The sequence below is a fragment of the Cynoglossus semilaevis genome, chromosome 18 (assembly GCF_000523025.1).
Source record: "Cynoglossus semilaevis isolate Cse_v1.0 chromosome 18, Cse_v1.0, whole genome shotgun sequence".
NCBI classification, from domain to species: Eukaryota; Metazoa; Chordata; class Actinopteri; order Pleuronectiformes; family Cynoglossidae; genus Cynoglossus; species Cynoglossus semilaevis.
Window position 1 is genome coordinate 14857847 of NC_024324.1, and position 26712 is coordinate 14884558.

Genomic DNA, 26712 nt, shown 5'->3' on the forward strand with positions numbered 1-26712 from the left:
TTGTTATATTGCCAGATGGCAGTGGTGGCTAAGTGGGAAGCAGACTTGGGTCCGGAAGGCTTCAGGTTCAAGTCCACCAGCTCCCAAGTTACTGCTAAGGTGCTCTGAGCATGTCACTATCCCCACACACTGCTTAAAGCTGCCCACTCTTCACTTCGGTGATGGGTTAAAAGCAGAGTTCACATTTCATTGTGCTGTGTCACAAGAGTTCACTTTCCTCCTTTCTTCCTACATGCACATAACTCTTTATTACTTTGAGTTTCATAATGCTGTCCACACCATATACGTTACCTTAGTGCTGTGGTCCTCAAATATTTAATGTCATGCCCCCCTTTTGGACTGTGGGGACTCTGTCCGATGTTTCAGAGGAAATTTAGTTAGTGGTCGACATTAAATCCTAGGTTTTTAGTCCATTAAAGTTAACAATACCTTTGTCTGTTTACCCGTCTTTAGAGTCTGCTGCTGCCCGCTTCACCCCTGACCATCACTCTGTACAAGATTGCCAACAGAGCCCCGCTTTACCTAAACAGGCCCTGCTTCCTCCAGTTTTACTAACTGGACCTTCTAATGAACGAGTCAAAAGTCCCGCCTCATCTTCATCTTCATCCTCCTCGTCCTCTTCTTCTTCCTTGTCTTCCACTCCTGTAGCTCTGGCCAAGCCACCGAGAACTGTTTCCTTAATAATTGACAACACAGCTAGAACCTTCCATCCCGTTCCCCCCTCTACAGACTCTGACACACCACCTCCTGTCCCTCCTCATGCCAAGCAGCCACCTGTCCCACCACCCAAACCCATCAACCGTAACAGCAACCCTGCACCAATTGGTAAGTTTGTCTGCTCTTGTAGTTAGAACATAATGTAGTAATTTTCTTTCTTTTTTTCTTTGATTGCCTGTAGTAAGACAGTTCAACTAATTTGGGATTCAGCTTACTATTTTTGCTGGTATTACTCAGGTAGTACATTTGAGAAGTAAACTGTTAAAATTTTTTCAAATTACGAAACACTTTTTTACCTCCTATTTGTGCAATGTAAAATTAAATTTAAGGTTTCCTTCCGTACTGTATATATGCCGTCTGAAGCTAGTAGAGATAGGTGGATCTCTGTAGACCAAATTATTAAAAATACAGTGGTCCCTCTCTATATCGCCCCCCAGGGCAGCCCACCCCACTATTTGAGAAGTAGTGTGTTAAACATACATTGTTCTTTTTTTCATTATAGGTGACCTTTTACAGCCAGGCAGCAGCAGTATTGTTGTTCCATCTCAGGCTAAACGCTCACCACCAACACCACCAAAGAGAATGACACCTGTGACCAAGCGCCATTCTATGAATCTCGTGGAACAGCCAGAACGGGATAGTTCTGGTCTTGTATCATTGCACCCTGCTCCCCATAAAGAAGTTCACGATGAAGAAGGAAGCAGTGCGACAACTCCTCAAATTTTTCAGACTGATCCACCACCTTCACCGCCGTCACACATACCACCTTTGACTCCTAGCATTCAGTCGCTTGATCCTCCAAGTGCTGCTTCTTCCTCCTCCGATACACTGCAAACAGAATCACACAGCACGACACCTGAGCTTCCCAGCCAACTTCCATCTATTCCTCTACATGTTCTCATTCAGAGGGCCCTGGCAAGCTCTGGCCCTGCTCAGCCTTATCCTGATGGTTCTCACAGGGCTCACTCTCTGCTTTTTGATTCACCTCCAGAATTCCTTGCCGATGTCGGTAATAATTACCGTCATTCTCTCCCTGTCACAATCGAGCCTCTCAGACTGTAAGTCTTCCATGTAATTTGTATTAAATGCTTACATAAGAAATAATTGTTATTTACTCTTTTTAATGATGATGCAGAGGAATTGCAATTGTTTTTTTCTTGAGATCCCTAGCAGTGCTTACAAAACTGTGGGTCTTTGCAGACAGACCATTTTTTTGTCATTACATATTGTAGTTATTGTGTATGTACACCAATTCCTAAACTTTTTTCAATGACATTTTATTCCCATCAGTCTTGTGTAGATATAAAGGATAGGTATTTTTAAGTATTAGTTACTTTTACACTTCTCAACAATTGCTAATTATGTATAATTTAAGAAAGAAATGTAATTCCTGTTTTCATCCACAAAAGTGCTTAGTAAACTCTCTGTGGTTAACTAAATAGTGAGCCAATAGCTTAATAACTAATACTTAACAACTCAAATTAAAAAAACAACAGATGTATAGTGTGTTAATGTTTTCACCCAACCAACTAGTTTATTAAAAGGTCAAACACTTGAAGTAAAATAATGTTGTTTGTGCTGGTGCAGATTTTTATAATATTCTGATTTAACTCAAAATATCATTTAAGTATAATTTTGGCCAGAATATACCCAGCGGTATGTTCCTTGTTTGAAATTAGACAGTTATTATGGTCAAAATTGAGAAATAATTATGCAGAATATTACCATTACATGGAAATAATGCCACATCTTTTTTCATTTACAAAATTGTGAGCACTCATATGTGCACTCCATGTTCAAACAGGGCCTTTAGGTAGCTCATATGTTTGGGTTTTTTTTTTGTTAGCAATGTTTCAATAAATTTGTTTTTTTGTTTAGGCCTGATGATGATGACTTTGACATGGAGGAGGAGATGCGGAAGCTTAAGCCTCAGAGGTGGCCCGGCAAGCCTGAACTGGAGCCCCGAAGTCGCAGAGGTTTGGTTGAGGACTCCATCCCTGAAAGTGGAACCACTGAGGAAAGCAAGGAGGAGTCTGACTCCGATGGTCCCATCCTTTACAGAGATGACAATGATGATGATGACGAGGGACCTCCAAGTAAGTTATCCGTTATTTAGATCACAAAATCAACTCAACAAGGGATGCAAAAGATTTGTGTAACAAACATACTGTGACGACTTAACACCCAGATACAGATCTATGCCTTTATTATTGTGTATTTTACAGCAAATAAAAGGAGTTTTAATTGCTGTCAAAATTGTCCAGTTGAAGCTGCAATGTTGTACAATGTGTGTGGTATATTTAATGTTTTTTAAATGTACCTTTAAAAGTACAGGAACTCTTAAACTTTATTTTCGTTTACATGCCATTGCTACTGTAATTTCCAGACTATTGAGCGCACCTGAATATAGGCCGCACCCACTGCATTTAAAAATAAAACTATAATTGTACATATACAGTATAGGCCGCACCTCTTTATAAGCCCCAAGTGTCCCCATTGTAACATGGGATAATTACACAGAAAGATTTTTTATTCACCTTTAATTAAATAACTGCTTTTTTCCGAACAATGACTGTAACACGGCTGGTTACACGCTAGCTCTTTCCTGCTTCGGCACCCCAACCGTAGTTGAAATTCACACGGGAGACTCAGTGATCAGCTACAGGGCGATGCTAACAATAGCTACGGGGCTAACTCCCTTCACTTTGTGCTTGTCCGCAGCAGAGGTAAACAGAAACAGGGAAGTTGAGGTCTTTATTATCAGCCACACCGAGCACAACAGAACATAAACAGTGTTCTAACAGCTCCTGTATAACCAACTCACGTTTTCAACATGACAGGGCTCAAACTGCTCTCAACCTTGGCTACCGTTCTCTCTCTTGTGCGCCTCATGCACATATACACACACACCCATTCACAGACAGACATACGCTACTAGTATAACACAGTAGCCTACCAGAAAAGTCATTAATCGCTAGCGGTATGAACTTCGCTTGCCTGATAAAAATCCATAAGTTAGTCGCATTCTCATTGTTTAAGCCGCAGGGTTCAAAGCTTGTGAAAAAAGTACCGGAATATAGTCCGGAAATTACGGTAATTATTCCCAAAACTAGAGGATTACAGAACAATGTTTAAGCAAACTAATGTTTAAAAGTCAATCCCTGTGCCAGAAATTATACAAAATGATAATGTTTCATATCTGGGTTGTACATTTACCATGAAGTTTTGAAACATTGAGACACATGAAATATGTTATATTTAATATAACAAAAGGGAACAAAAGCATTCTGCTTGCTTATACCATGTCATGTATAAATGTAGTATTTAGTGTATTTATTTACTGCACATAAAGCATGCAGTGTGCAGTGCAAAACCCTAAAAGACCCCAAACTTAATGTCTATTTGTATACTAGGTAGTCTGGCGAGCCGTGTGAAGAGGAAGGACACGTTAGCCCTTAAGACTGAGAACCAAGAAAAGGCAGAAAGAAGCGCACAAGAGAATGACGAGAGCATGAGCTGGCACAGTAAAGAGCAGTGGTTGACAGTGAGGAACAAGATTGGCCATACACTGACAAGGTAAAGCTGTGCTGTCACAATGCCTTCCACAAATCTTCAGGAGTCCTTAAATAACAGTGTTATCCATTTATAGGCGGCTGAGTCAGAGACCAACAGCAGAAGAGCTGGAGCAGAGGAACATTCTTCCAGGTACATCATAACCATTCACCTCCCTATGTTTTTTTATTCAAGTCTGCTTGAGTCAATTGTGTTTACGGTAGTAGGGAAAAATACACGGCATGAGCTTGCAAACCTAATCATAATGACAGTCCTGCTCTGCCACAGTTTCAGTCACAGATTTTGTTTTTATATGATTTGCGTGTCTTGCAACACAAGCACATCAACGTGGCTTGAATGATGGATCGCCTAGGGTCTCCTTACCTGCCTGCCCATCGTGCCTGCCGCTGGGGATGTGTTATTTCTTCTGTTCATAGTACGAGACCCGTCCATGTTAACTGTTAATTGTAATGTTAAAAAAACATTAGGGACTTTTTATTTAGGCCAAAGTGGATCACCTGACACACAAAACATGGTTACAGGTGTACTCTGTATACTGTATGTATAAACTGTATATATACTGTATATTGTATATTTGGAATGCACTGAAATTAAATTCAAATTATTAGCCAAAACCAAGGAAACTAAGGCTGAAAACCGAAACACTGAAAGAAATGATTATGCCAATTATTGGTACCATTGAAATTATGGTTATGACTGTGTATGTTTGTGTAGGTTCTCAGTCATCCAGGTCATCTTATCCAAAGAATAGTTACATCAAGGGCAACTGGACGGAATGGGTCTCTTGACAGAATGGGTTTCTGAAAGACGTTTCACCTCTCATCCAAGAACTGAAGGAGCCTCTTGAATGAGAGGTAAAATGTTCGATTCAAGAAACCCATTCTGTCCAATTGCCCTTGATGTAACTATATTTGGCTGTGACTGTGTACTTAACCCCAGTAAAATCAAGGCACTGCAATTGCATAAATTAATATAAATGTTTCAAAGAATAAAACAATTACAAAATTATGAAAATATTTATTCAGCACATTCCAACAATGCACAGTATAAAAAAAAATTCATCTGCTACACATTCATCAAAGAAGCTGATCTCTTTAGTTAGCTGCGCAAACGGGGAATAGAGAAGAGAGAGAGAATATTCCCTATTAAGACCCACAGGTGTGAAGTGAGTGTCGTGGGGAGCACGTGGTCTGCGCTGTATGCAACCAAGACTCGCTGTAGCGCAAAGAGGCTTTCCTTCCTCTCATATTCAGCATAGTAATCAGGATGTTTGGATTTCAGGTGATAAATTAAACCCAACGTGGAGAAATTCTTTGCAGATGCATGCCCTCTTTTAGCATTACATGATTTGCCAATCGCTATCCATGGGTCTTTCTCAGATATATTGAAATGCGTCCACACCGTAGACATGTTGGAGCTTTCAGACAAGCTCCAAGCAAGTGATAAAAGTCTTGCAGAAAATTTGCAGAGGCCGAATATTCGGTGCATCCCTGTGCGTGCGTGTGTCTGTGTTTGTTAGTTTGTGTGTTTATGTATGTAGATATTTGTATTGCCCACACTCTAAAGGGATGTGACTTTCTCCTCCAGCCAAGAATGAAGCAGATAGAAGGTTAGAGAGATGTGAGATTAAACGAAGGCTCACCAGAAAGGTCAGTACATTTTATCAATGTTAGTTCAAGTGTATTCCTTTTGTGAATGCATAGTGTCAACACTTTTTTTTTCTTCTGCCATCAGTTGTCACAGAGGCCCACAGTGGCTGAACTCCAGGCGAGGAAAATTCTGCGTTTCCATGAATATGTGGAGTCCACACATGCACAAGACTATGACAGACGTGCAGACAAACCGTGGACCAAGCTCACGCCTGCTGACAAGGTTTTTACATGACCTCAAACATCAAGCATAGCACGCATTGTTTTAAGGGGTCACTTTCACACATTTTTCACTTGTGGAATGATAAGTCTTGTATTCATGTTCAGAATATTTTAGAACATTTCCAAAAGAAATCTGCCTAAACTTCTAGGCACTAGGGGCATTATGAGCAAAATCTTTTTGCTCATAATGTGAATAGATCCACTTCTACATCTGGTGGGGAACAGTGAGCTGTAGGGTCCTACAGGGAAGCATTTTGAAAGTGAAACCAAAGTGACCAGGGGGCAGCTTTAAGCGGCCGGGGAGCAGTGAGTGGGGACGGTGCCATGCTCTGTGGCAACTTGGCAGCTGGTGGACTTGAACCTGAAGCCTTCCGGACCCAAGTCCGGGCAGTGGTGTCTTAGTGGTTAAGGAAGCAGACTTTGGTCCGGAAGGCTTCAGGTTTGAGTCCACCAGCTGCCAAGTTACCACAGAGGTGCTCTGATCATGGCACTGTCCCCACACATTGCTCCCCGGGCGTCTAAAGCTGCCCACTGTTCTAAAGCTGCCCACTGTTCACATTGTGTGCAGTGGTGTGCTGTGTCACAATGACAAGTAGTTCACTTTCCATCCTTAACCACTAAGCCACCACTGCCCATTTTATTTTGAAAATTAAACATGAAATCATAATTTTTCTATAATATTTCGTTTGTCAGTATGACTCAGCCTTCGTGTTCTCAGGATGAAAATGGCCTTCAGTACAGAAAGGGATAAAGTATCCAATAATAATAATATTATGCAATAATAAACTGATTATTCCGTTATACTAATTTGGTTTGGTTGCAAATACAAAAAAATCTCCTGGCTTCACTAATCAAGTAGGTAAAAACCTATCCCCAAAAACAAAGAGGAGTACTTGGGCTGCGCCCTGGACAACAAACAAAAAAAAAACAAAAAAAAAAAACACAGTAGCCTACCAGAAAAGTCATTAATCGCTAGCGGTATGAACTTCGCTTGCCTGATAAAAATCCATAAGTTAGTCGCATTCTCATTGTTTAAGCCGCAGGGTTCAAAGCTTGTGAAAAAAGTACCGGAATATAGTCCGGAAATTACGGTAATTATTCCCAAAACTAGAGGATTACAGAACAATGTTTAAGCAAACTAATGTTTAAAAGTCAATCCCTGTGCCAGAAATTATACAAAATGATAATGTTTCATATCTGGGTTGTACATTTACCATGAAGTTTTGAAACATTGAGACACATGAAATATGTTATATTTAATATAACAAAAGGGAACAAAAGCATTCTGCTTGCTTATACCATGTCATGTATAAATGTAGTATTTAGTGTATTTATTTACTGCACATAAAGCATGCAGTGTGCAGTGCAAAACCCTAAAAGACCCCAAACTTAATGTCTATTTGTATACTAGGTAGTCTGGCGAGCCGTGTGAAGAGGAAGGACACGTTAGCCCTTAAGACTGAGAACCAAGAAAAGGCAGAAAGAAGCGCACAAGAGAATGACGAGAGCATGAGCTGGCACAGTAAAGAGCAGTGGTTGACAGTGAGGAACAAGATTGGCCATACACTGACAAGGTAAAGCTGTGCTGTCACAATGCCTTCCACAAATCTTCAGGAGTCCTTAAATAACAGTGTTATCCATTTATAGGCGGCTGAGTCAGAGACCAACAGCAGAAGAGCTGGAGCAGAGGAACATTCTTCCAGGTACATCATAACCATTCACCTCCCTATGTTTTTTTATTCAAGTCTGCTTGAGTCAATTGTGTTTACGGTAGTAGGGAAAAATACACGGCATGAGCTTGCAAACCTAATCATAATGACAGTCCTGCTCTGCCACAGTTTCAGTCACAGATTTTGTTTTTATATGATTTGCGTGTCTTGCAACACAAGCACATCAACGTGGCTTGAATGATGGATCGCCTAGGGTCTCCTTACCTGCCTGCCCATCGTGCCTGCCGCTGGGGATGTGTTATTTCTTCTGTTCATAGTACGAGACCCGTCCATGTTAACTGTTAATTGTAATGTTAAAAAAACATTAGGGACTTTTTATTTAGGCCAAAGTGGATCACCTGACACACAAAACATGGTTACAGGTGTACTCTGTATACTGTATGTATAAACTGTATATATACTGTATATTGTATATTTGGAATGCACTGAAATTAAATTCAAATTATTAGCCAAAACCAAGGAAACTAAGGCTGAAAACCGAAACACTGAAAGAAATGATTATGCCAATTATTGGTACCATTGAAATTATGGTTATGACTGTGTATGTTTGTGTAGGTTCTCAGTCATCCAGGTCATCTTATCCAAAGAATAGTTACATCAAGGGCAACTGGACGGAATGGGTCTCTTGACAGAATGGGTTTCTGAAAGACGTTTCACCTCTCATCCAAGAACTGAAGGAGCCTCTTGAATGAGAGGTAAAATGTTCGATTCAAGAAACCCATTCTGTCCAATTGCCCTTGATGTAACTATATTTGGCTGTGACTGTGTACTTAACCCCAGTAAAATCAAGGCACTGCAATTGCATAAATTAATATAAATGTTTCAAAGAATAAAACAATTACAAAATTATGAAAATATTTATTCAGCACATTCCAACAATGCACAGTATAAAAAAAAATTCATCTGCTACACATTCATCAAAGAAGCTGATCTCTTTAGTTAGCTGCGCAAACGGGGAATAGAGAAGAGAGAGAGAATATTCCCTATTAAGACCCACAGGTGTGAAGTGAGTGTCGTGGGGAGCACGTGGTCTGCGCTGTATGCAACCAAGACTCGCTGTAGCGCAAAGAGGCTTTCCTTCCTCTCATATTCAGCATAGTAATCAGGATGTTTGGATTTCAGGTGATAAATTAAACCCAACGTGGAGAAATTCTTTGCAGATGCATGCCCTCTTTTAGCATTACATGATTTGCCAATCGCTATCCATGGGTCTTTCTCAGATATATTGAAATGCGTCCACACCGTAGACATGTTGGAGCTTTCAGACAAGCTCCAAGCAAGTGATAAAAGTCTTGCAGAAAATTTGCAGAGGCCGAATATTCGGTGCATCCCTGTGCGTGCGTGTGTCTGTGTTTGTTAGTTTGTGTGTTTATGTATGTAGATATTTGTATTGCCCACACTCTAAAGGGATGTGACTTTCTCCTCCAGCCAAGAATGAAGCAGATAGAAGGTTAGAGAGATGTGAGATTAAACGAAGGCTCACCAGAAAGGTCAGTACATTTTATCAATGTTAGTTCAAGTGTATTCCTTTTGTGAATGCATAGTGTCAACACTTTTTTTTTCTTCTGCCATCAGTTGTCACAGAGGCCCACAGTGGCTGAACTCCAGGCGAGGAAAATTCTGCGTTTCCATGAATATGTGGAGTCCACACATGCACAAGACTATGACAGACGTGCAGACAAACCGTGGACCAAGCTCACGCCTGCTGACAAGGTTTTTACATGACCTCAAACATCAAGCATAGCACGCATTGTTTTAAGGGGTCACTTTCACACATTTTTCACTTGTGGAATGATAAGTCTTGTATTCATGTTCAGAATATTTTAGAACATTTCCAAAAGAAATCTGCCTAAACTTCTAGGCACTAGGGGCATTATGAGCAAAATCTTTTTGCTCATAATGTGAATAGATCCACTTCTACATCTGGTGGGGAACAGTGAGCTGTAGGGTCCTACAGGGAAGCATTTTGAAAGTGAAACCAAAGTGACCAGGGGGCAGCTTTAAGCGGCCGGGGAGCAGTGAGTGGGGACGGTGCCATGCTCTGTGGCAACTTGGCAGCTGGTGGACTTGAACCTGAAGCCTTCCGGACCCAAGTCCGGGCAGTGGTGTCTTAGTGGTTAAGGAAGCAGACTTTGGTCCGGAAGGCTTCAGGTTTGAGTCCACCAGCTGCCAAGTTACCACAGAGGTGCTCTGATCATGGCACTGTCCCCACACATTGCTCCCCGGGCGTCTAAAGCTGCCCACTGTTCTAAAGCTGCCCACTGTTCACATTGTGTGCAGTGGTGTGCTGTGTCACAATGACAAGTAGTTCACTTTCCATCCTTAACCACTAAGCCACCACTGCCCATTTTATTTTGAAAATTAAACATGAAATCATAATTTTTCTATAATATTTCGTTTGTCAGTATGACTCAGCCTTCGTGTTCTCAGGATGAAAATGGCCTTCAGTACAGAAAGGGATAAAGTATCCAATAATAATAATATTATGCAATAATAAACTGATTATTCCGTTATACTAATTTGGTTTGGTTGCAAATACAAAAAAATCTCCTGGCTTCACTAATCAAGTAGGTAAAAACCTATCCCCAAAAACAAAGAGGAGTACTTGGGCTGCGCCCTGGACAACAAACAAAAAAAAAACAAAAAAAAAAAAAGGCCCCCAGAACAAGTTGGTCCATCTGCTCAAAAATAGTTTTGTCTCAGAACACTTCATTCATTGCTCTGTAGCTGGTCAATGGAATGCTTTACCTGTGTAAAAGTATTTTGAGACTCAACCACTAATGCAATGATAATATAGCATATATCATATGTGAGTACACCCCTTTTTTATGATTCTGAAGTTTCTGATGGTACCTGACTGCCACTCATTATGGACTAGCCACTCAGTCATATGTACATGTGTATATATATATACCACAAAAGCTTTGCAACCCCTGACAGCCCTTGATATATACTCTATGTATGTATGTGTGTGTGTGTGTGTGTGTGTGTGTGTGTGTGTGTGTATGTGTGTATACGTAAATATAAGTGTGCCAAACACTAATAAATTTATTGTTGGATTTTGCAACATTGAAATAAATTGCAAGAAGTCATGTGATTTATCCTGATTAAACTCTTTGATTGTTGCCCAGCACTAGTGTACATATGTGTATATAATGTATGTATATATAGCCTTGTGTGTGTAAATGGACAGAAATGGACTTTCTGAAATGAATAACAACTGCTGAACTCCTCTTTATCTGTCAGGCTGCCATCCGCAAAGAATTGAATGAATTCAAGAGTTCTGAGATGGAGGTCCACGAAGAAAGCAGGATTTATACTCGGTCAGATTTGAGCACCTCACCACATCAATTTACTCCACATTTTTCATCAACATTTTCAGTATAACAAACAAAATTTGTTTGTTTGTTTTATTAAGAATCACTAATAACCTTTTTAAAATGTCCTACTCCTACCTCCAGGTTCCATCGGCCTTAATTTTCCAGACATCAGAAGGAGGTACTGCTCAAGCAACTTATGCTTGCTGCCAGCTTTCTGTAACTGCCTGTAAGGTTGCGTCAGCTGATGAACTGTAACCAAAGCCAAAGTGTTTGGCGCTCGGACTGTGTAATTTCTGATAAGAGTAGGTGTTTGTTGCCTGGGGCCAAAACGAAATACTAAGGATCTCTTCCATCCTCTGCTGAAGAATTAGACTTGACAGAATATGGAACGTTGTGATGCTACCTTTGTTTATTTTTTACAATTGTTTGATTGTTTTATCAGTCAGTGATTTGTCTTTTCTGGGTTGAACAGTATATCCATGCATTTTCTGCTATATCTCACTTAGTACTGAGATGCTGTGGAGAGTTTCCTTTAAACAGCAGGCTACATATAGGCTTGACCTTGTAACAATCTAACGATGATTTTTTTTTAGATTCCGCTGCTAGGTGTAGCATGCTAACAGTATTTTCTGGCAGTCTTTTAATTGGCATTGCTCTGAATCATTCATTGGGTATTTTCTGTTGTATTTTTTTTTCTCTGTCCTTTTTAAACGTGGTCTGTACTTTTGTAACTGGTAGTCATACGGAACATCAATTCTGCATTGGAATCCTCCAAAAAGTGGCTTAGGAAAAATCCTGCCTTACATGTGGAAAAAGGAGTGTCACTAGAGGACTACCGTCACAAAAATAGTAGAACACATTTAGAAGTACCATTAAAATCCTGTATGGAAAATGTACAAACACAACAAAGAGGTTGAGCTATATATTTACCATTTGTGAGCACTGTTCTATACCTGCTGTATCGGTACTGATCAAACACGGGGCACTTGCAACTACATATCTGGTCTGTTTCTGAGGTGATAATTTAAACACTTAAATGTGACTTGGATAATCTAATTATATACAGGTATTTGTATAATAGTCTCAAAACTGCTGAAATTGTACAATTCACTATATAAATTTAAAGAACAATAATTTTAATGCTGAAAGGTTTCATTTGTAAAGTATTTCTAAAATGTATTTTTCAAGATGTAAAGTTTTTTTTTCTTCTGACTGACAAACTACAAGAAAAGGCAAGGTGGTGTGAATATTTATCTGAATTTGCTGATTTCAACATTGTTTATAAAACATTTAGGGGATGGCGGGTGTACAGATTCCTATAGTTTTTAGACTGGATGGATGGCTTTGTTACAGTAGCTGGTTCTTTTGGTAGATGTGATGATGAAGTGGCCCATGAAGACAACGCATAGAACTTGAGAAATACACTAAGCTAGGCATGGGCAAACATTTTGACTCGCTGGCCACAATGGTCCTAAAATTGAACAGGTGGACCAGGTCAGGAGCAGATAGATGGAGCGTTTGTGTGAACTAAGATAATTGACATGTAAAAGTCATGCGTAAAGGCTAAAATCATCAATTATCATTGTTTACGCCATCTATTGGAGAAACGTTGGTATTGCAGGGAAAAGGCAGAAGTATAATAATAATATAAATAAATTATATATAATTTTGACAAGTTTGGCGGGCAGGATTAAAAAACTGAACGGGCTGCAGCCTGCCCCTGTGCCTTTGTTTGCCCATGCCTGCACTAAGCCCTTTTAGTTGTCAACACCAGACAGAAATAATTATTTTAGTACAATATTTGTGACATTGTTGGTGAATATAGACGTCAAAAACATCACAAATCTACAAACTTCTCTCTGGAGGTGTGGCAGACAAATGTTTTGCAGACACTGAGTCACATTTACCTGAACATATAATCATTAAATGTTTGAAATACAAAAATATTTAACTGAATCATTAATTCTCTTTTTTTTTAAATAATAAAAAAAGAAAAGCTGTTGACAGTTTAAAAATACTAACTTGGTTTTACATAAATAAACTATATGGCATAAAAAATGTAAAATTCACTTTTTTTAAACAAAAATCAATAACTTAATAGTGTTGGTGATTTAAAATTAAAGAAAATAAAAGAGTTATATGTTATTTCTTATTAAGATAAAATACCTTAATTAACAAAATAATCATAAATCAAAGAAAAAAGGGACAGCTCAGCACCATTCAATTTAAAACACGGTCAAGAAGCTTCATAACTTTGGATGATGGAAATTGACCACAAAGCTTCACAGTACAACGTAATAAAAAAAACACTGTGCAACTTACTGAAACTATATTTAGAAATGAAATGTATAAACAAAAACAGTTTTTACTCAATTTACAATGTCTGTTTATATGTCATGAAAAAATAAATGATTAAATCTATTTTGTCCAAAATAAACAATGAAAGGTTAATGTCATTGAGGGGTTTTTTGTATACTTTTTTTGTCTTATTCATGTTATTATTATACCATTGCCAACTGTAAGGTTGACTGTGTATTAGATGGCAGTTCAACAAAGCCTCTAATTACTACAACTGTGCACATTTCCCTTGTTCTTGAACACTGTTACCAGTATATATTCATTGGGCATCCTCTCATTCTCCAGGATTGTGTTAAATCTGGTCTTACTGGTATCCTACTTGCGATGTGTAGGCACAGGCTATGTTCAGAATCACACCCTCAACTTCTACCTTCACGATCATGACTCACTTAACTGTATTAACATCCACAACACTCTTTATGAAATTTGAATTCAATTTCTCTCGCTCTCACCAACCTTTTTGAAACTGAGAGCTATAGTAATTTCCAGACTACAAATTTTATTAATATATTTTGATATTCAGGTGATTGTATGCACAATAATTGTGCCAGCAACTTATACATATACAGATGAATAAATGCACATTTTTAGGTTCTTTGGTGAAGGTCGCATCGGGAGGGCCATCTGGTGTAAATGACCTTCCATATCGGATCAGTTGTGAGAGAACAGTAGCTTAATGACCTGCTCTGGGCCAAAGCTTACATTAGCTCCGGGGCTAACTCCCTTTACTTTGTGCTTGTCTGCAGCAGAGGTAAACAGAAACAGGAACGCTTCAACATTCGCTACTGTTCTCTCACAACTGATCCGATATGGAAGGTCATTTACACCAGATGGCCCTCCCGATGCGACCTTCACCAAAGAACCTAAAAATGTGCATTTATTCATCTGTATATGTATAAGTTGCTGGCACAATTATTGTGCATACAATCACCTGAATATCAAAATATATTAATAAAATTTGTGTTTTTGGAGGTCATCTGAAATGTTACTGTAGATATATACATCTCCCAACCCTGTCACCCTGGGGAGAGGGGCAGTGTTGTGTCTCAGCACTTTTTTACCTAGCATGATTGCTAGGTAAGAAATGCTGCCAGGACTTCTAGCTCCTTTTAGCTTTAGTAAGGGTTTTTGCACCTTGTGACGTGGTGGGGAACATTGTGTGAGGCTAGCAGAGCTTTTATTTACTGTTGCCATGCTCATAAAATGACAAGTTCACCTTCCTTCTTTTCCTTTCTTCAATATCCGTAAACTGAAGGCATTATCCCTACACACACAAGAATAAATAACAAAAGAATACAAACGAAACAAAAGGATAAATAAAATGTGCTTAATTTAATTTAAATTAATTAAATTAATATTAATATTAAGTGGTGCTTTGGTCCAGAGGCAATGTCTCTGTCATTGGTGTGGAACTCCAGGGTTCACCTTGGAAACTTCAAATCCCAGTTAGGGCGGTTGGTACCTTCCAGTGGACTCACCACCCGCAGGAAGGTTCGGAAGGTTGGTACGGTGCAGTGTGATTTGGGTGGCGACTGCTGCCCCCGCTACCTGGTAACAGATAAGCGGATGAAAATGGATGGATGGATGGATGGAATATTAATATTAATTTAAATTAATTTGCCTCTTGACAGTTTTTTATGTGAATTCAAACTAATCTTGTCATCTATTGTCATTGTCGTTGTTTTGTTCAAGTTTAACAATAATTAATTTCGATTAGCCAAACTTTTACTTTTGTTGGTTATGTAGTTATCACGAAAATAATTGTATTATCAGTGTTTAATATCTTGCATAAATTGTTAATATAGACAGTAAATATAAACAGTTTGAAACCACAAATGTTGGGATGAGAGTTTACCACACACCAAGAAAACCTCTCTTGACCAAGAAACATAACATCGGTTTTTGAAATGTAAATATACAATATGTATGCATATTATTATTATTATTGTTTATATCCTGATCATTATCCAAGCAATTATTTACATACCATACATGTAAATACATACATACTTGCCTGAAAATATGATGACTTTGTCCCTTTGTCCTTGAGTGGACAAATTTAACTATGAAAGCAATACCATCTCACTGTAAATATTACAGCGTGTACTAGTGATGTGTCGTTCGCGAGTGATTCGTTCAATATGAACAAATCTATCATATGACTCGGGAATCACGAGTCACGAATCGTTCATGTGATTCAGGAGTCACGAGTCATATGAAAGATTTGTTCATATTGAACTCACGAATCACTCACAAATCACTCTCTGGTAGTGATTGGAAGACCGACTCTTTTTATTGATTCAAATCTTTGACTCTCGAACAGTAAAATGAACGAGTCGTGAACGAATCTTGAACTAATAATTTCATTTGTTTTACAGCAGGTGGCGCTTTAGCCCTATTGTGGGCGTTGTAAAGAAGGCTGCGGTTCTCCGACACTAAATAAGGCAACATGGTTTGCTTCCGCTGACAAAGTCTACAAAGTACACAAAATGCCATAAGGAATTAAAACCATGTGAAAAGCTAAGAAATAAAAACACACCACAATGTGAAGATGAATGAGAGCAAAAAAGACCCGAGCTCTTTCACGTGACAAATGAAACGAATCTGCGAGAACGAGGCGAAAGATTAGTTCACAGAGAATGATCCGTTTAGAGTAGTGATTAGTTCACAGCAAAAGATTGGTTTACGGCGAAATATTTGTTCACAGAGAATAATTCGTTCACATCGAAATTTTAGATCACAGCAAAAGATTAGTTCACGGCGAAAGATTAGTTCACAGAGAATGATTCGTTCACAGCGAAAGATTAGTTCACGGCGAAAGATTAGTTCACAGAGAATGATTCGTTCACAGCGAAAGATTAGTTCACGGCGAAAGATTAGTTCACAGAGAATGATTCGTTTGCAATGAAAGATTAGTTCACAGTGAAAGATTAGTTCATAGAGAGTGATTCGTTTGCAATGATAGATTAGTTCATAGTGAAATATTAGTTTGCAGAGTAATTAGATCGTAGTGAAAGATTAGTTTCCAGTGAAAGTTTAGTTTGCAGAGAGTAATTCGTTCGTAGTGAAAGATTACTTAACAATGAAAGATTAGTTCGCAGAGAGTGATTTGTTCGCAGTGAGTGATTTGTGAGTGATTCGTGAGTTCAATATGAATAAATATTTAATATGACTCGGTAGTCACGAGTCACGAATCTTTCATATGACCCGGGAGTCACTCGCGAACGACACATCACTACTCTCTGCGAACTAATCTTTCACTGTGAACTACTCTTTCATTGCATACGAACCACTCTCCGTGAACTAATCTTTCGCTGTGAACTAATCTTTCATTGTAAACTAATCTTTTGCTGTGAACTAATCTTTCACTATGAACGAATCCCCCTGTGAACTAATCTTTCGCTGGGAACGATTCTCTCTGTGAACTAATCTTTCACCGTGAAGTTCACAGTAAAAGATTAGTTTCCAGTGTGAACTAATCTTTCGCTATGAACGAATCACTCCCTGTTAACTAATCTTTCGCTTTCCCAGATTCGTTTCATTTGTCACGTGACAGAGAGTTCGAGTCTCTTTTGCTCTCATTCATCTTCACATTGTGGTATGTTTTTCTTTCTTATATTTTCACATGGTTTAATTGCTTATGGCATTCTGTGTACTTTGTAGACTGTCAGCGGAAGCAAACCATGTTGCCTTCAGTATTTAATGTCGGAGAACTGCAGCCTTCTTTACAACGCCTACAATAGGGCTAAAGCGCCACCTGCTGTGAATGAATGAAATTATTCGTTCAAGATTCGTTCACGACTCGTTCATTTTACTGTTCGAGAGTCAAAGATCCGAATCAATAAAAAGAGTCGGTCTTCCAATCACTAGCGTGTACCTTTCAAGGTGGCGGACACCCTAACATATTGCTACTTCACGAAAACCGCTGATACGTCACTTTCTGTTTTAAAAACCTGCGGTGTGTACTGGCTAATTTCGGTGTACGTCAAACAAAGCGCTGTTTTTATTGGTCAATAGGGCTGTCGTTAAAACTCAAGAACACCATTTGGTCCACAGAAGGCATTGCTGTGTTTGCTACCAGTTAACAGCAGTAACCTAGGCCATCACATGGTCGACAACGTTTTGAAAGTCTTGTGGTTCTAACGGCGAACGTTGTATTGTTAATGTTCTGAGTCCAAAACATGGGGGACAACGAAGAAAAATATGACGGAATGTTGCTAGTTATAGCGCAACAACATGAAGGCGGAGTACAGGAGGTATTTCCATAGTTGCTATTAACTTCTAATCGTACCGGTTGTTTGCAGCAGCTATATTAGTTAGCCATTAAGCTAGTAACGTTTCATCCCAATTTTAAACGGTGGCTAAAGTATTACCTTTCTGGTATTCTTTATGCCGAAATGTGGTCATGTTTCGCTTATTGAAGTTGCTGTAACGGTGAAATAACAACCATATCCAACAACCATACAATTTTTTCACACATAATATACTATGTGGGTATATATGTGTATTTTTATATACATATGATCACTACTCGAGGTTTCGACCTGTAAGGCCATGCGTTTTAGTATAGTAAGAGATGTAACATGCCGTTTAGAAATTTTTACACACTGTAACTGTACTTTATTTTTATTTGTTTCTACAGTTAGTTAATACATTTTTCAGCTTCCTGCGCCGCAAAACGGATTTCTTCACAGGAGGAGATTTGGGTGCTCCAGAAAGAGTGAGTAAGATATCTGAATTCAGTTGTAAACGCTTGATTTCCTAGCCTGCAATTTTAAGCACATGCAGCAATACAGCATCACTGAACAGAAGTCTTTAAAACAAAGCAGAACTATTCAGTAGAGCCAAGCATTGTGATGTTGGTCCTTCAGTAAAATAATATATTATGTGTCACAAGAAGTTCAGAGGTTGACACGTGGACCTGCTAAGGTTTCTTAAAGACGTTTGACATTATCCAGACTCTTCTTCTGTTTGAACTAGCTGCTGAAAAATACTGGTATTTTGTCTCAAAATCTCAAAAACTGATGGTTTGTTGGATAGGTGTGTCATTATTACTACAGGCAGTATGAGGTGATTCCTTAACCCTACAGCAGTTGCACAGGTTGTCAAACTCCTCCAGGATGGCACTACTTTACTCTAGGAGAGCTGAACAGGGTCGTAAAAGGTCCTCAACCCAGTAGCAGGACCGATATCCGCTCCTTTGTGCTAGGAGGAACAGTTTGAGCACTACCCGTGCCAGAATGACCTCCAGGAGGCCACCGGTGTGAATGTCTCTGCCCAAACAATCAGAAATAGACTTCATGAGGATGGCCAGAGGACCACATCCTATAGTGGGCCCTATGTTCACCGCACTGTGGAGCTCGATTGGCATTTGCAAGAAAACACCGGAATTGGCATGTCCACCACTGGTGCCCTGTATTGTTCACAGATGAAAGCAGGTTCACTTTGAGCACCTGTGACTGGAATGAAAGAGTTTGCAGATTACAAGGAAAATGCTATTCTGACTGCAACATTGTTCAGCATGACAGGTTTGGTGGTGGGTAAGTGATGGTCTTGGGAGGCATATCCATGAAGGGACGCATAGACCTCTACCAGCTAGAAAATGGTAGTCTGACCCATTGTCAGAACCCTATGCTGGTGCAGTAGGTCCTGAGTTCTTCCTGATGCACAACAATGCCCAGCCTCATGTGGCTGAGAGTTCAAGAGTATGCAGGCAGTATCTGGAGGATGAATGAATTGATATAATTGAATGGACTTCATGGTCACCTGACTTAAACCCAAAAGAACCTCTGGAACATTAAGTTTTAGGTGCAACCAGAGCCCTTATACAGATCTGGGAGAATATATATATATATATATGTGTGTGTGTGTGTATATATATGTGTATATATATATATATATATATATATATGTATGTATGTATACTTGTGTGTGTGTATATATATGTATACGTGTGTGTATATATATACACACGCACACAGTGAAATGTGGTCATTGGTGTGCTGCATACGGCTCTAGAGTATATCGATATTGGTTAATATCGGACATTAAGTACAATATCGGCATATCGGATAATGGCAAAACGTTAATCCCGAAGATCCCTAATTGTAATTAGTTGTTCACTCTACAGCAAAAACCACATTATTCTTAATATTTACTGTTTGAATGTCTTTTCAGTTGGTGAAGGATGCTTTTGCCCACCACCAAAATCTGGCAATGAAGACCCACAAAGAGCGGCAGTTGCAACAGGAGCAGGAAAAGAAACACAAAACAGAACGAGAAGTTAAACTAGCAGAGGAAGAGACGAAGAAAAAGAATTATGAAAGTCCTAGAATTCAAGAACTGACTGATGAAGAGGCAGTGAAACTTCAGTCTGAAATTATCCAGGTGAAAACGTTGTTGGATGCTTTCCAATTTATTCACATGGTTATCTTATCCACGTGCGTTCATTTTATCCTATGTGTTTTAGAAAAAGATGGAACAGAAACAAATGGAGTGCAAAACTAATGCATCAAAGTCAGAAAAGGTAAGTGGCCAGGAGACAGTTTCACCATGTAGATGCTGAATGTCACTCTCAAGATCAACTTGTCTGTTCTACATTTTGTTTCAACAGTCAGACTCTGAGGAAGAAGACAATGAAAATGACAAAGGCAAACTGAAACCAAATGCAGGAAATGGAGCTGACCTGTCCAACTACAAGTGGACACAGACACTGTCTGAAGTTGATGTAAGTTCATTTTAAACTGATGTAACATATTGTGTTCATGAGGAAAGAGCTTGGAACATTTTAACATGACTGTGACAATTATTGCAGTAAGGAATGGGAATCAACAACCCTTGTAGAGAACCATTTCCCAACAGTCCAGTTCCTTGGAATTATCATTTTGTTGCTAAACAATTCCGCTAACTGCTTCTTTAGACACATTTGCCTGACTACATCTCACACGTGGTCCTAAATTGACAGTCGATCTACTGTGTATAGGGATGGTGTTGGGGTGGCATTTAAATATCTCTGTCTTAAATATGGTGAATTCATCAGTGTGTAAATGTAAATGTGCTTCACCAGCCTGCATTTGTAGCAGCTTGTCCTCTACGTTGTGATTAAACAGTCCAATTTGTAAATCAATCACCATTTATTGCTGGTTTAACCAAAAAAAATACAGTTAATCACGGGCTGCTCAACAAGGACACACAAGTCCGGTATGGCACACAAGTTCAGATTTCTTCAGTATTGTAAAGATAGAGGGACTCAACAAGTGGTTTGTGTGAATTTTAAATGGTGCGTACAGTGTGCCTTGTAAAAAAAATTAGTTACACTTCCACAGGTAAGCAAAGACCAAGACCTATTCAAATAGTTGGTTTTGTTAAATGGAATCTGCATATTATTTCCACTAAATATATTTTCGTAAAACAATGGTAATCGATGAGAATTGATGAGTAATTGAGTTTTATCATTAATACAATCTGAAATGTTAAATTCTTATTGATTTTCATGCCGAGTTACATTGGTGACTTATTGTAATATATCAAGTTAACACTGATTTTTAGATATTCATTTTCCGAAATGTGTTTAATCCAACAGAAGAGCAAATAAATCATAGAAATATATAGGCTTTAAAAGGAAGTCTCACAGCTCACTAACAAAAACAAACATCACCTCAAGGCTTGATTTTTCCAGTTTGATACAGTCATACGTTTGTGTTCACTAACCTACCTAAACGAGTTAAAGACATGACAGGAATGATTCATTTAATTGAAATTCTACTGGATACACCATATTGAGTAATACATTTCACATTTCTGCCTTGTACAAGCAATATCAAGCCTTGAAAATCGAATAACTACAACCGAACCATATCTTAGAAAGTTAGATTTTGCCCAACCTTTTTATGGGTGTCCCACTTTGGTAAACTTTTAGATTTGGAATATAAACCCAGATTTTATTGACCAATTACTTTTGATCGATGCTGTCCTGCGAAACTTAGATTTAAAAAAAAAGGTTCAAATAATAATGACACACCACTTTTGTTTTGTGACTAAATTGTTTTCTTATCACCATAAAGTTATCCAAAATAAGTTATTATTGTGCAATAATCTTACAAAATTTTCTCTTTGTTGTTTTTGACAAAGGGACAATATAATAATCAAATCATATTTTCACTCATGTCCTGAAGTTACAAAAGAGATAGACCTTATGTGTGTTACATACTCATACTGAACAGTCTTTTTTTTCCATCCCCTACAGCTGTCAGTGCCTTTTAATGTGAAGTTTCACATTAAGGGGAGAGATTTGGTAGTTGACATTCAGAGGCGCAGCATCAAAGTTGGCCTCAAAGGTCACCCACCTGTTATTGATGGCCAGCTTTACAATGAGGTGAAAGTAGAAGAAAGCTCCTGGCTTATAGAGGATGGCAAAATAGTCACCGTACATTTGGAAAAGGTAAGGAAGGATTTAATCGGCTATCAAAGTTTAAAAAAAAAAAGTGTGGCCTAGTTGAAAACAAATTAATGGTCAGTAAGTAGTGTGCATACAACCGTGTAAAGTGCATACAGGAGAATAAGAATGAGTTCATGAATTTCTGTCATGCCCTCCCTCCCCCATGGGGACAGAAATGTTTTCACGCACCCCTCCAACCCACACCTTCACAAATTTAAATACTTTTGAGAACCTGATAACATTTTTTATCTGTCCAAACCGCTGCATGAATTGGTGCCACTTAGTGACTGGAGGCTTGTTATCATTCAAGCATTACAGCAGTGCTTATCTCCAGCGAGCCATATTCCATTAGAAGCCCCTGGCGCACCCCGGCATCTCACCCCCCCAACGGACTCATTGCAGCAGTTGCATGACAGCATCGTCAACTCCTAAATGGAGCTGATAGGTAAATTGTTAAGGGTCAAGAAATTTCCTTACCTGTAGTGTCAACTGGGCTGAAACCAGACTCTCCACAACCTTCATCGCATGACATTTAAGGAGGACGGGTTTACAGTTTGCCGGGATGACCTCGACTTCTTGGGTACAGGGGCCAGGCAGGATATCTTCCACAGCACTGGGACCCTTTCCTAACTCATGTTGTACCAATGTCCCAGTATAGTAAACAGGTGGTTGGCGCAGGTCTTGAGGTCCTAGGTGAGATGCCATCACGGGCCTGCAGCCTGCAGAGATAAATAAGTTGATTAGGGATGCGAATTTTTGGCTGGAATTGGCCCAAAAGTTCATTTTCAGTTTTTGGCCAAAATACTTTTATTACAGAAACAACACGACAACAAAACAGAAAGTTGTGATGACGCAAGCAAAAACCGTGGCCAGAGTGGGCTTGTCGGATATCCGAAATTTTCTTTTTCACTAAGCAAAACTGCGTTAGAGATATCTGCAATACATATCCAGCTTAGCGTTTAATGTTAAATTGGGTTTCAATAAGTACCAACATGTCTGCAGTGTGGACGTATTTCAATATATCTGAGAAAGACCCACGGATATCGATTTGCAAAACGTGCAATAATGGAATTGCAAGAAGGGGTGAAAAGTACACTCATAGTCAACACACGTTTCACTGAGATCTGTTCGGATCCACTGCACTAGTTGCAACTGTACTTGATCTGTGTTATAAAGATCATTAATTGGAATAAAACACTGCACGCGAGAAATGATCCGGACCACAATGGACACAGAAAACCTGCTTGGAGGCGGAGAAGCTCACAGAGCAGTGTGCCAGATGAGGGGCAGGCACCCTCGTTGTCTGTATGTTTTGTGAGATCCTGCAAGAGATTTCCTTATAATAATAATAGTAGGTAGGCTGTTCTCTTCTGACTTTCTATGTGATAATCAGTCAATTCTATTTCTCTTCTAGACATTTGACAATTAATTATTTTGACGATTATTAATTATTCATTTATACAGTTGCAGTGACTTGATTTTATTGAGGTTTAGTACAGTCATAGCCATAAATGCACCAATAATGGTACCAACAATTGGGATAATAATTTCTTTTCTGTTTTCTGCTTTGGTTTCCTCATTTTCGGTTTTGTTTCGGCTAAGAATTTTCAGTGTTTAGTAGCTAGATGACAGTGTGGGGTTAGATAGCAGGTTAGCGTAGCTAGAAGATGCCAATTGAATGTGTTTATTTCTATTTCCTATCGGCATTTTGAGAAGAGCGTGTGCAATAATTGGCCATAGATGTTGGTAAAATAGATGATGGTTGGGGAGCCATCTGGTCCAGGTTCTTTCAAATTTGGTATATGCTGGAGGTCTTATGGAGCGCTGCAATCATGGTCGGTTAAGGTTGGGGGTTCAGTAGTACCAAAGAATACCTCTATTGGGTGAATCTGAGATGTCCATCAATGTTGATCAGTTGTTTAGAAAATAGAGGTAAACAAGGGGAATGCTATAGGGATTTTCGTAATTGTTTGTTTTCTTCTTTTTTGACATCAGATCAATAAGATGGAGTGGTGGAGCAAGATTGTAAGTACAGATCCAGAAATTAACACCAAGAAGATCTCTCCAGAGAACTCCAAGGTAAAGTCTTATATACTTCATTACTATGTATACTGAAAGATTCTTGCTATATTTTGATCCGTGTCACAGCACTAGTTGAAAGATTCTTGCTGTGCGAGGTGTCTTCAGGCAAGGAATGGAAGCAGCTGGTAGATGGTCAATTCGTTTTAATAAAGCGTCAAACAAAACAGGTCCAACAAGAAAATAGAACCACTAGAGAAGTATTCAAGGAAATCTCATACATCAGTTGTTAATATGCAAATCCCCTCAAGAATAAATTCTCAAGAATAACTTCCAAAGCAATAATTGGCCAAAGTATCAGTAGTTTTTTACGCTTATATACCTGTGTGAGGGGAGTGGTTTTCAACTTCCCGGGTGTGTGTTTAAATGTTGTAGGCCAATGGAAGAGAGGCTAGCCCTCTTGTGGACAGTCATATTATTGTTCTTGTATAATGGTTATGTCTGCAGTCGCCACTATGTGGCGCTGCTGCTCAATGATTCTGCAGTGTTGGAGGACATGTTTATGAACCTTTTGTTGCTGAGCAGGGTGTTATCACAAGGGAGGTGGACGGAGCCATAAAGTCTAGTCAACCACAGGTGGTCATGTAGATCAAAAGGTGGATCAGGGTTCCCTGTGAGAATGTGAATTGGAAGGTTTCCCATTGTTTCCAGGGAGTAGAGGTGTTTTAGAGTTATTTGGAAAGTTGGTGTGAAGAGAATTGGGAGGAAATTCTCTTTGAATGTGTGGGGCTATGTGACTGTGTGTGCTCGGGAAAGCCTTTTGGTGTCTTATCAGCTTCCTGCTGCAGACCCAACCAAATGTGAAAACCATTGAAATCTAACAATACTTCCAAGTTTGTTTTATTCAGACAATCCAGGTTTTTCCTTGACCACATGGATTGTTTGATCTTAGAAACTTAAAGTACAGTGGTTGCTCCCTCAATACATCACAGATTTTTTTTTAATTTACAATATGTTCATTTTTTGTGATAAAAACATTTTCTAACCTTAAAAAATTAAAATATAGCAAAAAATAAACTAAGACATCGCTGGTAGCTTTGTTTACCTAGAGGAGATGGAACACAGCATTGAACATGCTCTTCTGTTCCTCACGTTGATTGGCTCACATTGTAGCCGTGATAGGAGAGCGACCGTTATATATTCATTATCTGTATCAACTATTACTGTGACTGTTTATATAAATCTGTTTCTTTGGTACTTTTTATGTTTTGTCTGCCAAGCAGCTGTCAGATCTGGATGGAGACACACGTGGTATGGTAGAAAAGATGATGTTTGACCAAAGACAGAAATCAATGGGCCTTCCTACATCTGATGAGCAGAAGAAACAAGATATTCTTAAAAAGTAAGTTTTCAGTGATATGTCCCTGCTTAATTGAACACAGTTTGTAAGGAATTTTTATTCTTGCTTCAACTGACGTTTTTTGCGTGCCTGATAGTAGCATAGTTGTAAAATATGTAAGCTACAAAAACAGTGTCTTACTAGTGGAAGTCCTTGAAGGGGCGTTATCCCAGTTGGTGCTGTAAGAAATAGGTAAATGATTGTTGTCCTTTGTTTCTGCAGGTTCATGTCTCAGCATCCTGAGATGGATTTCTCTAAAGCCAAGTTCAACTGAGACCTTGTGTCAGCCTCATCTGCAGAATGTCACAATGAACTTGTCTCTTTAATTTCTTGCTAACGTCCCTTTAATTTGCATCAATGTGTCCTAAAAATATTATAAATGCTTTTTCTATATATTTTTTTTTATTCAGTTTTAGTGAACAATGGATAAGACGATAATGCCAACATCCTGATTCCACATTCTGTTTGGATTTATAAAATGACATGGATTACGCAAATAAATACATTGAAAAATATCGTTTGAGTCAGTACTAAGTCAACTACTAAACACAACAGATTATTTTGTGTTTGCTCTATAATGCTAATGATCTAAAACATATCTTGTCAAATTGCATATCCTAACTTAAACTTAAAATATGTGCATTTGATATATCATTCGTTATTTTTGGGCAACCTACAAAAAAACAAGTGCACATTGTTAAGGGCTATTTCAAAAAATATTGTCTAAAGGATTTCATTTTCAAATAGTTCATATAAATGATACAGTTCCAGAGAACAACTGTATGTATCGAACACCTAAATTGTACATGTGATCCCCCTGCCCCCTGGCTGGCTGCTTTGTTCTGCATCCGTAAATAAAGCTTCTTCTGCATAATGGTCAGAATGATTTCCTCTTAAAATGACACACCTGCAGTTGTTGACTAAATGCCATATTCCGCTTGTGCAAAAATTAAGAGGTCTGTTTTTTTTGGAAAAGGCATTCATTAAATATGATCTCAGAGGAACCACATATAGTACCCGGTGCCTCCTGTTGCAGCAAATATGCTGTTATCAATTTCCTCAAAGTGGGATTAATGAAATTTAATTTTTATGTGGTTCAAATGTGTAGTGCTTACCACACCTCCCTTACATGCAGAAGGCCCTGGGTTGAAGCCCCAGAAGAACATACTTCATCCATTCTGGCAGCCCGTGAGTTGCAACCACATACATAATAGTGCCTCCAGTGGCAGTTTGTGTGGACTGCAAAAACTCACACTGGATTCCTCCATTGTGGGACAAATAAAGGACT

At 38.9% G+C, this 26712-nt stretch overlaps 2 protein-coding genes across 5 annotated transcripts in view; both read left to right on the top strand.

The window, feature by feature from the left end:
• The window catches only part of phactr4a (phosphatase and actin regulator 4a), a 29766-nt gene extending 16102 nt beyond the window's left edge, over positions 1 to 13664 (top strand). For 2 of the 3 annotated variants that reach the window (XM_025065120.1, XM_025065121.1), the window contains 7 exons: positions 454 to 825; positions 1220 to 1775; positions 2596 to 2813; positions 4131 to 4293; positions 4367 to 4422; positions 5878 to 5939; positions 6025 to 6510. In XM_025065120.1, coding sequence (XP_024920888.1) covers positions 454 to 825; positions 1220 to 1775; positions 2596 to 2813; positions 4131 to 4293; positions 4367 to 4422; positions 5878 to 5939; positions 6025 to 6174 — 1577 coding nt within the window. In that variant the 3' untranslated portion in view covers positions 6175 to 6510. Of the gene's footprint in view, positions 1 to 453; positions 826 to 1219; positions 1776 to 2595; positions 2814 to 4130; positions 4294 to 4366; positions 4423 to 5877; positions 5940 to 6024; positions 6511 to 11137; positions 11215 to 11352 lie in introns of those variants that run through there. The other variant, XM_008332139.3, reaches the window with a different exon arrangement.
• A 3782-nt stretch (positions 13665 to 17446) lies between these two features.
• On the top strand, positions 17447 to 26300 carry nudc (nudC nuclear distribution protein). Of its 2 annotated transcripts, none has more exons than XM_017041391.2 (9): positions 17447 to 17825; positions 18212 to 18289; positions 19747 to 19956; positions 20045 to 20095; positions 20183 to 20296; positions 21815 to 22009; positions 24002 to 24085; positions 25309 to 25427; positions 25647 to 26300. In XM_017041391.2, exons 1-9 carry the CDS (start codon positions 17751 to 17753, stop codon positions 25696 to 25698), a joined length of 978 nt encoding a protein of 325 aa, XP_016896880.1. In that variant the 5' UTR covers positions 17447 to 17750; the 3' UTR covers positions 25699 to 26300. The 2 variants fall into 2 exon arrangements, with proteins under 2 accessions (XP_016896880.1, XP_008330362.1); XM_008332140.3 differs by having other exon boundaries at positions 17450 to 17825; positions 20039 to 20095.
• The last annotated feature ends 412 nt before the right edge of the window (positions 26301 to 26712 follow it).

Excerpts from the sequence above, each read along its gene's own strand:
- nudc (XM_008332140.3), top strand. The coding sequence starts at position 17,751 with ATGGGGGACAACGAAGAAAAATATGACGGAATGTTGCTAGTTATAGCG. Across the intron at positions 17,826-18,211 it reads ATGAAGGCGGAGTACAGGAG|TTAGTTAATACATTTTTCAG; the intron begins GTATTTCCATAG and ends TTGTTTCTACAG. Across the intron at positions 20,096-20,182 it reads ATGCATCAAAGTCAGAAAAG|TCAGACTCTGAGGAAGAAGA; the intron begins GTAAGTGGCCAG and ends TTGTTTCAACAG.